The sequence below is a fragment of the Magallana gigas genome, chromosome 8, assembly GCF_963853765.1.
Source record: "Magallana gigas chromosome 8, xbMagGiga1.1, whole genome shotgun sequence".
Taxonomy (NCBI): domain Eukaryota; kingdom Metazoa; phylum Mollusca; class Bivalvia; order Ostreida; family Ostreidae; genus Magallana; species Magallana gigas.
Genome location: NC_088860.1, coordinates 40352304 through 40366409, shown reverse-complemented (window position 1 = coordinate 40366409; position 14106 = coordinate 40352304). Strand labels below are relative to the sequence as shown.

General features: G+C 33.9%; 2 protein-coding genes and 1 long non-coding RNA gene across 3 annotated transcripts in view; all 3 read right to left on the bottom strand.

The window, feature by feature from the left end:
- Positions 1–14106, bottom strand: part of LOC105332989 (uncharacterized) — a 62591-nt gene that overhangs the window by 29667 nt on the left and 18818 nt on the right. The gene's annotated exons all lie outside the window — the stretch shown is intronic.
- On the bottom strand, positions 8226–10734 carry LOC136270838 (uncharacterized). Its single transcript, XR_010708697.1, has 2 exons — positions 8887–10734; positions 8226–8451 (listed from the first exon to the last, which is right to left on the bottom strand). It is a non-coding gene; the product is annotated as an uncharacterized lncRNA (long non-coding RNA).
- LOC136270836 (uncharacterized) lies at positions 10758–14008 on the bottom strand. Its single transcript, XM_066069636.1, has 2 exons — positions 13736–14008; positions 10758–12839 (listed from the first exon to the last, which is right to left on the bottom strand). The coding sequence occupies exons 1-2, from the start codon at positions 13760–13762 to the stop codon at positions 11421–11423; spliced, it is 1446 nt and encodes a 481-aa protein (XP_065925708.1). The 5' UTR covers positions 13763–14008; the 3' UTR covers positions 10758–11420.

Here is a 14106-nt window from a genome sequence, read left to right as displayed (position 1 = left end):
TAACGAACCCGATTGTAATTATACAAAAAACCCTGTCGATTAAATTAACAACACAATGCTTGAAACTATTATATAGAACTTATTTGTTGTTAGAAACAATAAAAGGAATGGTCTAAGTAATGCACAATAATATTACTGACTACATACTTTCCTCGTTTATTCAATTCACATCGAACCCGATACCGAACCCGAACATTAAAATTGGAATATAAAAAATAATTTTCTCGAAAATATGTCAACCAGATGCTACAAAAATGTAAATTTGATCTGTAGTTTGACATTTTGAAGCTACAAATTTCATGTTATTCCTCAAACGCATAAAAAAAAGCGTGGAAAACTGAAGTGGGACAGACAGACGGACGGACAGACAGAGAGACAGAAGGAGGGAAGGACAGACGGACAAACAGACGGACTGACTGACGCAGAGGAAAGCTATAGTCCCCTCCGGTGAAACCGGTAGGGAAATAATAATTAAGGTACTCAATCCTCACGTTTAGATTTCATTTCGCAGACGATCATTACATCTGAAATAAAAATGATTTTATTTATTTAATTCTCACAGAAAAATATTTTTTTTTATAATTACACAACATTCATAATGAAAATGCAATTGAGTTCAAGAAACAAGTTTTGGGGGAACTATTTTTTCGTGCGAAGGTTTTTTTGACGAAAATGACAGAAACAAGCTATTTTCTAAATTTTCAATTTAGTTTTCTTTTTATTGTTACATGTAATACTTTATTCATTATTCACATTTTTAACATTTCATAGGTTTGTTATATATTATGTTTACAATTTTAAGCGTGTTTGCCTGTCATGACGTTACGTATCGATTTTGTACTATTAACCCATAACTTCAAATGACTGTATAATTATAATTGGGGCGTCAGCGGGGTTTGCTTATTTATATTTAAATATTTAATCGTTGAATGGGTTAAAATAATATGAATATAAGTAAAAAGGAATAATTCGTTATATATTACAAGGTAATAATTTCGGTCGGAGCGTGATCAAATCTATAAAAGCCTTTAGGACTTTTATGGATTTAATCATGCCCCGTCCAAAATTATTACCTCATAATACTTAAAAAAAATTCCTCAGCTAAAGGTTCTGTGTAACATGTACAAAATTAAAATTTTCAGAGAGTGAAAGACGTTTAGCATAAAATCATGCAAATACATAGAACATGTCTAATTTTAAAAGCCACATTTTGGGAGAATTGAGTATGGGGTAGTATAATTTTTTTTAGTAAGTGACCATAAATTCAGAAAAAAAACCTTGAATTAAGATTAATGCAAAAGATGATCCAAACCCTTTTAATGTTTAGTTTTGGGAATATTTGTATGATATATTTCATTGTGCAAAGCTCCAATCTAGACATACTTCAAACATTTAACCAGCACAATTATTTGTAGTAATTTATTTCCCTTTAGTGCATTGAAAAATGCAATTGATTTTTGTATTCAATATATTTTACGTGCTATCCTTCCTTAACACAAGTAAGATTGTACATTTGAACCTACTAAATATATGATTACCTTGTTATAAAGTACAACAATAGAACATATAAAAAGTGGATCCCTCTAAAGTCTATCTTTCAACACTAACGCTTTAAACTGGAAATATGTGTTCATTAATCGACATATCCAAAATAATTTTAAAGTAGAAACAAAATCGATTCGAGTTGTACGATTTGTAATTGTAAAATGTCTGCCACTGAACAAGGTTTGGGGACTTGGAATCAATCTATAATTCAAACTCTTAGTCCTACCATTGCGTTAATTGTTATATATTGTATTACTGGTGTTATCGGCAATGGGACAGTTCTCATTATCTACAAGACCAAAAATCTTTCCAGAAAAGGACGATTCTTCATTCCGATTCTTGCTTTTGTGGACCTATGTGCAAGCGTAGTATGTTCCATTTGTGTTTTATTCCGCCTTTGCTTCAATGTTTTATTTGTTTCAGACATTCTATGCAAAGGCCTATTTTTCATCATCTGTTGGGTGTTTAACACATCTATCTTAATAGTGTTTGCAATCGCTTTTGACAGATTTCGTATGGTTTGTCAGATAGAAAAGAAACAGTTATCATACAGGCACAAATGGATAATTGTTGGATCGATTGTTGTTCTTACAACATTCTTTAACTGCTCTGTTTTCGTGACTAGTGGAACTATTCCCGTGTCGATGCCTCTAGAAAATAACAGTTTAATAAACGGATCTGTGTGTGTTCTTACAAAGCATTTAAGTCCAACTTTTGAGACTCTACATTCCATTTTTTCTGGTGGTGCAATTGCAGGAATTTTTATTTGTGTGATGTTTTTTAACGCAAAAATTTCATACGTCGTTTGTACAAAGCTTCGCCGCTCTATCAAAGTTTCAAACTCTTCACAACAGCCTATTAATATTGACAGCTGCTCAACAGAAGAACACCTGGAGTGCGTATTGGAATCAGGATCAGGAGACCATATTGAACATAAAGACAAAGGCAAAAACAATGTTGATGGAATGAAATATAAAAGAAAGATGTCTCTGAATATGGAAGTGAAATTTCCTGAGAAGAAAAACAAAAATAGCAGCGAAGAGAATATCACACCTATAAAAGATATCGATGATCACGATGTAGAATCAACGTTTAAGCCAACAAAACGAAGACGCCAAAATATTGAAACCAGTGCAAAGGCAGATCCAGTAAGCAGAAAAAAAGACGCCATTCAGAACATCCCTCTGCGAACTGCATTTAGAAAACATTCTATCTCCATCCATTTAATGTTCTTTGTGATGTTTATAATTATGTTTGTTTCTTATATTCCTTCCCTGACAATAGCTCTGATACTGTACAATGACCATAAACCGGATAATCTTTGGGTTTCAGAAGGACAGAATGCTCTGGATGTCAATGTTTCATTTATATTCCAGACATCGTTTCTATTGAGCAGTGCAATCAACCCATACATCTATAGTCTATTCGACAGAAAGTTTCAGAACATTCTGATCGGCATATTAAAATGTTTGCAATAAACTCATTAATGGACAGAGAAAAAACTGACAAAGAGAGAATGTTTAAATACTATAAGCAAATTCCCAAGTAATAATTAAACTTTGTGACAATTTTTAATTCTGTTGTGTTTTGCTTTTTGATTAATACTGGATTTCTCTGAGCAAATTTGAGAATTCATCAACTCAATATCACAGTGACTTCTTGTAAAAATCAAGAAACACTTTTAAATGCGTAATACGCATTTTGTGTACGTTTAACGAAAGTTAATGCATTACGGGCTTAATTTTGTTATATTTAGTTATAATTGAAATGTACAAAAAAAAAATCTAAACAGAATAGGAAGTGCAGGTTTATGAGATAATTATTTTAAGGAACAGCTTAATCATTCATGATTCTTGATCTCTGAAAGAGTAATCACGGTCGCTATTTTTTGTTCTCCAATTGAATTTACACTTTCCACATAAATATGATTTGTATTTAAGTCAATGCTAGTAAACCAGGTGTCAGATCCCTGTTTGCAACAGACTTTCATTTTTTTTAAAGAATAAAATTTTAAAGGAAAAATCTGTTTTAATACTTTTTCTGCCTTAAATAATTGGAACTTGCAAAAATGAAAAGTATTTACTCAACAGGCGTACATGTTAATGTAGAATCAATTTCTCTTGATAACATTGCTGTTTTTGTGTTTATACATTTTTTATGTCTTTGTGTATATCTTAATAAAATATATTAATTGTTCAAGTTCTTAAAAACCCTCGAACTAACACTATATACAGGATATACACAACAGGTGTGTCTTTTGTCCGTAAACACGGTTATTTATTTTTTAAAATATTAAATACTTGGCATAATGGTTTATAATTGTTATCCAATGATCACATTTGATTATCTTATCATACAATTAATACATATGTTTGGTAGAATAGGCACAATATTGACAAAAGACTGTTAATATCGAGAAAAAAAGCTTTAATGTGGCTTAAAGAAGTGTAGACTTTACGAATCTGTAAGTTGTCATTATAAGATGAGGTGGCTTAAACGTGACTAAATGTTGATTTTAAGCTTCTTAAAGCTACTTTTAAAAGCGCTTTTAAGCCATATTTACGCTTCTTTTAGCCAAAGCATTAAGGTGGCTTTAAGATCGTCTTTAAGCTATCTTTGAGTATCTTTAAGTTACATGTATCTTTATTTCAAATTTAAAGATGGTCTTTAAATCCGTGTTTTAATTGAATCATTTTCATCCTTTTTGTATCGTTTTGTATGGTTTTTTCTCCAATATCCTGACAATTTCCGTTATTCTATGATTTAAGTTTTGTAATAGTTGTTGATTGATTTTTGCAACATTTTTTTCGTGTTAGTTGTTTGTAAAGCTTTACATCTTAAATAAAGTTATAGCTTTAAGAATTTTTAACTAAATAGAAACTTCATTGATATTACATAGCAAACGCTTAATATTTCGCTTTTATGGGTTTAAACAGCATATTCTTTTTTAACAAGTTGCTGTATTAGAGTAAGATTATCTCTGAGTCTACCTTTTAAAAGTTAGATACCAAGCAATATACATATACTTAATAACGCGGGGGTCGTTTTCAACCAAACACGCTTAATAGAATGCACTGTTACATGTAACTGCATTACTTTTAAAGTCTATTGGTCGCCAATGTTTCCAATTTAGCAATATTATACTCAGACATCACCACTTGTATCTATTTACAACCATAGGGAAATTTTTTCGATCACAAAACATTTCTGCGTGACATTTTAGATTTACAGAAAATGTAACTTCAAACATTTCTTCCGTGACAATAGAAAATATTTATCCCAATATCAAACGGTTCAGAGTAAAGGTTAATTATCAAAAGTCATTTGTGCTAGCTAGGATAATATTTCCTTTTTCCCTTGTCTACATTGAAGGTTGTAATGCTTCCTTGTGTGATTGTAAAATTGTAACATTAATAAATTTACATTTTCAAAATGTTCAAATAACATATCTTTCACTTACAATGGTCGTTGAAAACTAAAACCATTTTATAGAGTTTAGTATACTTATCTTCGTATTATAACAGCATCAGGTAGACTTCATATAATTTGGAAACTAGTTGTGAACAATATCTCTATTTAAGAAATCATGACATGCAAAAAGGCTGACAATGTCAAAATTATAAATCTACGCTATGAAGTAAACGTGTGGTATGCTTATTGTAGGCCATTACAATATGAATATCACTGTTCCGATAGAATGTTTAATAAGACGTTTCAGCATATGTGTCCATTAATTCCTTTTATCATGCTTATGATTACACCGCTGCACTGTCGAAATGTTTGATCTGCATACATTTTTAGTCAAACCATTTCTTACATGTATTAATGCAGAAATCGTGTTCAATCTATTATCAAATAATATTAACATTGACTTTTACCATAATTTTCTTTTATTCCATACTGTGTGTTTGCTTAAAGCAGGCAATCTGAAATGTATTAAAATGTATGAGATGTAACATAAATATGATCTTCGTCTTTCTTTCTCTCCCATACTTGCGCATATACTTTGCTATGTGATGTCGCTGATAAGTTTTAAGCCATCTCTCTCTCTCTCTCTCTCTCTCTCTCTCTCTCTCTCTCTCTCTCTCTCAACACGTCTGAATATCATTTTAATCATTTAATGAAACAAATTAGAAACATTAAAAGGTATAGGAATGTACATCACTTATTTACATAATTATATATTTTTTCCAATTTCGGATAATCGGCTTAAAAATTTATAGCAGCAATCTGCAACATTCAGGTAGTTATATTTTATGGTTCAAAAATTTATTTCAATGAATTTATTTTAAATTTTATGTCCTAAAAATTGATATTAGTTTTGTTTTAATTCCATTTCGTTTCGTTTCGATTTTTGGTTTCGTTTCGATTGGTTTCGTTCGATTTCGTTTCGAAACTTCATTATTTGATTTGTGCAAAATTGAAAAGGTATGATTGTATTGCAACAAAGAATGTCTGTATGCATCTGTTTTCCTGTATATGGTGTTCTACAACGACTTCCGACATATTCAAATACATGGAAATAATAACACGAATAAATTTAGTGTCTAAGTATCATTTCTACAATAGTCGTCTTAGTAAATTAGTTGTTCAGCTAATCCAAACATCTAATTGTTTCTTTGACAGGAAGTTTCTTCTTTCCAAGAAGGGTCTTGGTGGGATACTTAAAACATTGACAATGAACAATAAGAATGCTTTCAGCGAAACATTTAACATTAAACCAATTCTCTATAAACTTCAATTGTTTAAAGCTTTAGATATCTATTGATTTTAATTTCGAATGAAATATTGTACTGGATTTTGACCATGTATGAATCGAGTCCGTACCTATATATCGGTAGGAACAATAGTCATACACAAAATAAGGCACGATACATGTCTGATAGTTTCCAGGCCATTTATAATTTTTGCCTTCTAGTTTGTTCATTGAATGCAACTAAAGGTATATTTTTGTTAAAATTTTATATCAAATTCAACAGATGATGATAAAACGGGAAAAAAATTTTCATTCATTTATCAAAAATGCTTTTAAAGATATGCTAATCCAATCAAGCCAATTCCTGATTTTAACTTTTGGATTAAAATGTGACCCTCCCAACTGGTACAACGTTTTATTCCTCTTATTGCAATCGTTTAACGCAATTTGTTTGTTTACAATAATTACAGCTAGTTATTGCAAAATTCTTCAACGTTGAGAAATTTTCAATGAAAAAATTATCATGTACAATTTGCCAATAATTATCAACTAAAGGTATAAAGATTTAGAGTAAATGATTAGATATACGATATTTAAAAATCAAATCTTTAGTCAATATTACAACATGATAATTATACATATTACTAATCTGAATGCGCTATTAGTCGTCAAAGATACGTGTCAAAAATTAATGCCAATCAATGCTCAAAGGTCATTACTATAACACGGAAAGAAATTACTCTGAATTTTATTTATTTAATTAAACCATTGATGCAATATTTCTAAACCTCACCTATTTTAATGAGATATGCGTTCTTGGTCAGTTGTGAAAGAATTTCTTCAGAATAAAAGATTAGTACTAAAGATAGATCAAACACTTTTTTTTAAAGATATTCATACTGCTTAAATGTTGATTAAAGATGATTAAAGGTGGCTTACAGGAAGCGTAGAGATTTCTAAAGGTGCTTAAAGGCAGCACAAAAAATTCTTGAAGACCATTTTAAGCCACCTGTAAGAACAACATATCAGTCCCTAATGTCCAAACTTCTTTAAGCATCTATAAGCTATTTTTTTCAGTTATAACAGTCTTTTATCAATATTTTGCTTACTTTGATATTAAAAATATTAACCTTATGACAATTTAATCAATTGTGATCACTACAAAAATATATTCAATCTGTATGCAAAGTACCTTTATAGACAAAGCTTTTTTTTACTTAACAAACAATAGATTCTAAGTAGATATACATAAACAAATAAAAGCACTATACAAATACAAAGCAGCGATTTTAACGAGAAAAATTGATTCTATACATGAACAGGTACTGTAAATAAATAATGTATAACCTGCGCAAGTTTCATTTATCATTAGACATAAAAAGTATTAAAACGGTTTTTGCTCTAATATATGAAAAGTTTACTTTCAAAACAATATGCTTTAGACGAGTGTTGAGCCCGGAACCCTTAGTTACCTAGCATCGTTTACTTCCAATGCGCCACAGGAGCTTAGGTCTATTATGGTCTTCAGATCCTTTAAAGCATTGGCTATTGAACAAATGTAATGTTTGTGTATTTCTTACTTAAACAGATTTTGGCTTCCATTCAGTTTGTAACAATCAAAACTAATTACATGCATGCATGTATTTAGAATGAATTATGGTACTTGGTCTGCAGTGAAAAACAATATTATATAATATTACATGATTAAAAATTGTTCGGCTCACTAGTATAAATTAAACTATCGGTTTAATAACAAACACTATCATCAATATTACCGGTGACTTATTCAGTGCATGTGGCAAGTGCACATGATGGATACATGTACACGTACATGTACATATGACGTACCTCTGGTGTGACATATAACCCCATATCTATATATATTAAATATCGCCAGAATTTATTATTAATGTCACAGATTTTCGAGCGGAATTAATTACAATTTATATTTACTGTAAGACAAAGACTAAGACAATATTTTACATTGTTTTTACATATTTAATATAGTTTGAATTGATACACATTGAAAGTAATTGTCCTAGTATGGGAACTGGTAAGGTCCTCCACTGTAGTCTGTTGCCACTTGGTCTTGACAAGAATGAACTGGTAAGGTCCTCCTGTAGACAATGTTCTCTACTGGCCACTTAGTCTACATAAGACTTCACAAAGATTAGGCCACCATGGTTTACACAATAGATGGAACAAGGAACCTGCGCCAACATAGTACACAAACACATTAAGTACATGACAAAAGCAACTGTGGCTTTTACACCAATACGCACCGTACTTTACTTACAGGCTATAGGGTCATGAATGACACACTTAGCATAGACGCTTATTACACACAAAATACTGATATACAGTCTTAAAGAAGACTTACTATAAAGCATGTTAGCTTTTACACTCACAAAATACTAACTCAATTACTTAAATGCAGTGTTGCATAATACTACTCATGACTACAAAAGGAATATGACCATAATAGTCCGCCATACTTATAATAGATTCAAACACGTGTATCTAAACATAGACATTTAAATTCAAACGTAACAAATAAGCATAAAAACGATTGAAATACCATGACTGGGTGTTTTAGAACAGTAATGAACGAAATGACGATAAAATTGACAATTAATAAACCTCACCTCAGAAAAAGCCAGTACCAGGTTCACTTCAGAGTTAGCACACAGCTATTTATATTAACAAAATTGCATAGTGACTGGATGGTATGCACGAGAGAAGTATAAGTGCGTCCTTCCCTCCGGACTGCCGCGTCCAAACTGATACTGCACGGACTGGCGGGTTTAAGGCCCGGTGAACTGAGGTTCAATATGGGTATTTACAAATACGTAAGACTAAAATACTAAGGGGCTCACCACGGGATATGTGGTTAAGTTAAAATACGAAACTAAATATATACAATGATGAATTTTAATGTGACATTACCTCCCTTTTTAGAGAAGTACGAAGTACTGAAAAACCCATTAAAATTTTAAAATACTGAAAGTAAACATATTTACATCAAACGACTTAGGTAGTCTGCACCCACATTGTCTTTACCTTTAATTGCATGTATAGTAAACCTGTAAGGTTGCAAACTAAGCGCCCAGCGCATAAGTCTAGGGTTAGTGACCTTAGCCTTATTTAAGTACACAAGTGGGCTATGATCTGTCTCTAAAATGAACTCATGTCCATACAAATACTTCTGGAATTTCTGAATTGCCCATACAACTGCCAAGCACTCTTTCTCAACAGTTGCATACTTGCACTCACTCTCTCTTAGCTTTCTACTAGCATAAGCAATTGGGAGTTTCTGACCAAATTCTTCTTGTAAAAGAACTGCACCTAGACCTCTGTCTGAAGCGTCCGTCTGTAAAATGAAAGTCTCCTTGATATCAGGAAGTTTCAATATGGGACACTTAGTAAGTGAAGCTTTTAACGTCTGAAATGCTAAATTGTGAGCATCTTCCCATTTTAACTTAGTGGGTAAACCTTTTTTGGTCAAGTCAGTCAATGGTGACGCGATTTGAGCAAATTTGGGCACAAATTTCCGGTAAAACCCCACTAAACCAAGGAATGACCTTAACTGTTTTTTTCGTAACAGGGATAGGGGCATTACATATAGCTTCAACCTTGTCAAAGTCTGGCTTCAACTCCTCATTACCCACTACATGTCCGAGACAGTCAATATTTGAAAAGGCCAATGAACATTTACCTGGTTTTGCTGTCAAACCTGCTCTCCGCAATCGCTGAAAAAGCTCATCTAGTACAACAAAATGATGATCTAGAGACTTTGTGTACACCAAAATGTCATCTATGAAATTGTCTACATTCTCCATTCCATGCAAGACTTTGCGCATTAATCTTGAAAATGTGGCCGGAGCCGTAACTAACCCAAAGGGCATGACCCTGAACTGAAACAAACCCTTACCTGTTCTAAAGGCTGTTTTTGCTTTTGAATCATCTGTTAACTTAACCTGCCAGTACCCTTTTGATAGATCAATTTTTGAAAAGAATTTATGTCCTGCAAGTTTGGAAAACATTTCATCAGCATCTGGCATTGGCTCTGAATCAAATATGGTCTGATTATTTAACAGGCGAAAATCTATACAGAACCTGTTTGTTCCATCTTTCTTGGGCACGATAACAACTGGTGAACAATACGGGGAGTCAGAAGATTCAATAATGTTCATCTTCAACATGTCACTCACCTCTTTGTTTACTGTTTCCTCCATTGAATATGGTATCTGACGATTTTTGACATGAATCGGTTTGGCACTTGTCGTTCTAATTTCATGTTCAAGTACACTTGTGATACCAGGACGGTCTTGAAAAACATCATCAAACTTAAAAAGCAACTTCATCAATCTGTCCTTGCTCTCTAATGACAATGATAGGTTAATGTTTACTGTGCTTACACTAACCTGTGATTGAGGATACTCATCTAACTGTCCATCTTGGTCCTCATCATCCACGCAATCAACTACTGCTGCGTTCACTAAACCGTCACTGAAGCAACATCTGAAATTGGTCTCTCAATGTACTTTTTCAAAAGATTTATATGAAAGGTCTTTGTCTTACCTTGCATATCTAACTGATAATCAACTCTGTTGACTTTCTTTGTGACTACAAAAGGTCCTTTCCACTGAAGCAATAATTTGTTATTGTCAGTCGGTAAAAGAACAAGAGCTTTATCTCCTACCTTTAGACTTCTAGTTCTAGTTTTCCTGTCATAGTGTTTCTTGTATCTGGTAGACGACTTTTCTAGACTCTCTTTCGCAAGTTCAGCCATAGACTGGAGTCTGTCTTTGAGATCTAACACATACTGGTATGTTGTCTTGACGTTTGGATCTGGTATGTCGTTTGTCCACAACTCCTTCAATATGGAAATAGGTCCACGAACTGATCTACCATATACCAACTCAAAGGGTGAGAATCCAAGACTCTCCTGTGGCACTTCTCGGTAGGCAAACAGCACAGCACTTAGGTACTTGTCCCAATCTTTTGGTTTCTCGGAACAGAGTCGCTTCAACATCTGCTTTAAGGTCCCGTTGAATCGTTCCACCAACCCATTACAGCTAGGATGATACGGGGCTGTTGTCCGCTGACTAAGAGAAATAAGGCGACTTACCTCTGACATTAATGCGGAAGTAAACTGAGCTCCCATATCTGTCAACATTTAACGAGGTATACCAATTCTCGAGAACATTTCAAATAGAGCCTCTGCAATTCTCTCTGTTTCGATGCTGGGAAGTGCTATGGCTTCAGGATAGCGAGTAGCATAATCCACTAAAGTGAGAATATAGCGATTACCTTTGTCTGTGATTGGAGAAAGAGGGCCCACCAGGTCAACAGCAACTCTCTGGAACGGTTCGTCTATGAGTGGCATTCGTTCAAGAGGTACTTTCTTAATCTTACCTTTGTGAACTGTGCGCTGACAAATGTCACAAGACTGGCAAAATCTTCGCACATCACTCTGGATTCCTGGCCACCAGAATTCTGACGTTACTCTCGCTAAAGTACGCTGTGTTCCTAAATGACCTGCTAGTAGTGAATCATGTGCAAGTTTCATCACCTGGTTTCGGAATTTATCGGGAACAACTAACTGAGAATAACTCTTTTCCCTATCTCCCACATGAGTACTATACTGTCTAAACATAAGGTCGTTTTTCTTAAACCAACTCACTTTACCATTTTTCTTAACCTGAGAGAGATTGTTCTCTACATTTTCACGTACCTTTTTCAAAGAATGATCATCCTCCTGTGCATCTCTAATTGTCATCGGATTGATATCTTCAGTAATCATGTCTGGAACCCTAAGTTGAGGATATGGTTTACTCTTGTCACGTTTCTGTTGCCTAGTCTCAACAGCATTTACCTGCCAATCTGGATCTGGTTGATCTGCTGGTTTGGCATCTGGAACGTCACCAACTATCAAGTCGTACACAGGATTCTCCATACACCATACCTCATACTGACCTTTCAGAAATGGCGTATCGATAGACACTTCGGCAATCGGGACAGATACCTTAGAACCATCTGCTAAAATACAAGTCTGTTTCTTACCAACTATAAGGTTTTCCTCCTGAATCTTGCTCATTTTAACAACAATACCACTACACCCAGTATCTCTTAGTACCGTCACAGGGACATTGTTAACATACCCTGCAGATAAAGGCATGTTAAAAGACGAGTTCTTCTGACAAGATGATGACATTGTCATTGGAGAAGAAGAGACTCTGGAATCTACAATAGAATCAGTAGGCATTGTGCTAACAAAACAAACCTTTTGCTCTGAAGATCCAACGTCTTGCACTGCATTAGAAACGTTATTAAACGATGTTCTAGACTTACATTCTGGTGCAATGTGTCCGTACCTATGACATTTGTAACACTTACGCTCTGTCTTTGGAATGAACCTTTTCTTATCATTAGGTACATGCTTGTTCTCACCTACATCTGTTTTCTTCACCTGATCAACTTTTTTTTCTAAAGGCATCTTACCCTTACCCGTAGCTTGGAGTGCATTCAGGTCACGAGCATCTTTATACTGATCAGCCAAGTTTGCCATTCTTGTCAAATTCTCAGGTAATCTTTCCTTTAAAAATAGTTTCAAATCTTGACTACACACATGTAAAAATTGATCGCGTAACATAAGATCATACAAGTCTTCAAATGATTTGGAAACCTTTGCCATTTCAATCCACCTATCAAAATAACTACTCAACCGAACAGCGAACTGGGAAAATGTTTCACTAGGATCTGGCCTACATGATCGAAATTTCTTTTTAAAACCGTCATCTGTCAATTCAAAGCGTCTGAGTAATGCTGTCTTTAGGGTATTGTAGTCAAAGGCATCAGTTTTGGGCATCAACGCATAAACATCTAAAGCTTTCCCCTTTAATAAAGCACTAAGATTTATAGCCCAATCCGATCTATCCCAACGCTGAGCCTCAGCGTACCTTTCAAATCTTAAAAGATAACTATCCATCTCATCGTGAGAATCGTCAAAGAAAGGGAGTTTGTGAATCTTAGCGGACACATGACTATCGTAAGATTTTGACTCACTTGCAATATAAGAGTGTTGCTCTAATTTCATTTTCTCAATGTCAATCTTCACTTTCTCTCTCTCTAGCTCAAAATTATATTTCTCTCTCTCAGCGTCCGCTTGAGCATGCATCTTAATCTTTTCCAACTCTCTCTGAGCTTGTCTCTCATCTCTTCTAATAGCTTGCTGTTCTTTAATAAAATCTGCCAGAGCATTGTCCTTAAGACCTAAACCCTCACCAAATGCTTTTAACTCATTCAAATCATCCATGTTTGACATGAAACTATAGGTACAAGAATAAATGAATTTGAACCTCACTTCACATGTGACTAACTCAAAACCACCAGTAGCTATGATACACAATACATCGCGAAAACAATTACATCCAGTATCACGAAACACAAAATAGCTTACTACTCTGCAGTTACCAGAAGGTTCCGACTTACTGAGACAGGTCCAACTCTGGTTAGCATTTTTCCAAGGTCCCAAACAACCAGTACACGGCTGATTTTGTACAACACAGAACACACACAAAAGGACAATGGTACACACAAACTGAAACAACATAAAGAACAATGAACATGAATAACATGGAACAAAACAAAACGGTAAACAAACAAATTGAACACTGCGTAGTTTTTTTTTTCAGAAAAACTTTACAATTTTTTTTTTTTAATACAAAGATTTTGGGGAATGTATCCCACTTCTGACACCAATTTGTCACAGATTTTCGAGCGGAATTAATTAGGGTCTTCCGTTTTCAACGGAAGACCCTTTTGTTTTTCTACGGTTTCTTTTTTTTCTTATTCTTATTATT

Bases quoted from the DNA above. Each gene is read 5' to 3' on its own strand.
- LOC136270836 (XM_066069636.1), bottom strand. From the start codon at position 13,762: ATGCTAACCAGAGTTGGACCTGTCTCA. The intron at 12,840-13,735 runs GTAAGTCGGAAC...CTATTTTTAAAG, and splicing joins CCAGAGTTGGACCTGTCTCA to GAAAGATTACCTGAGAATTT.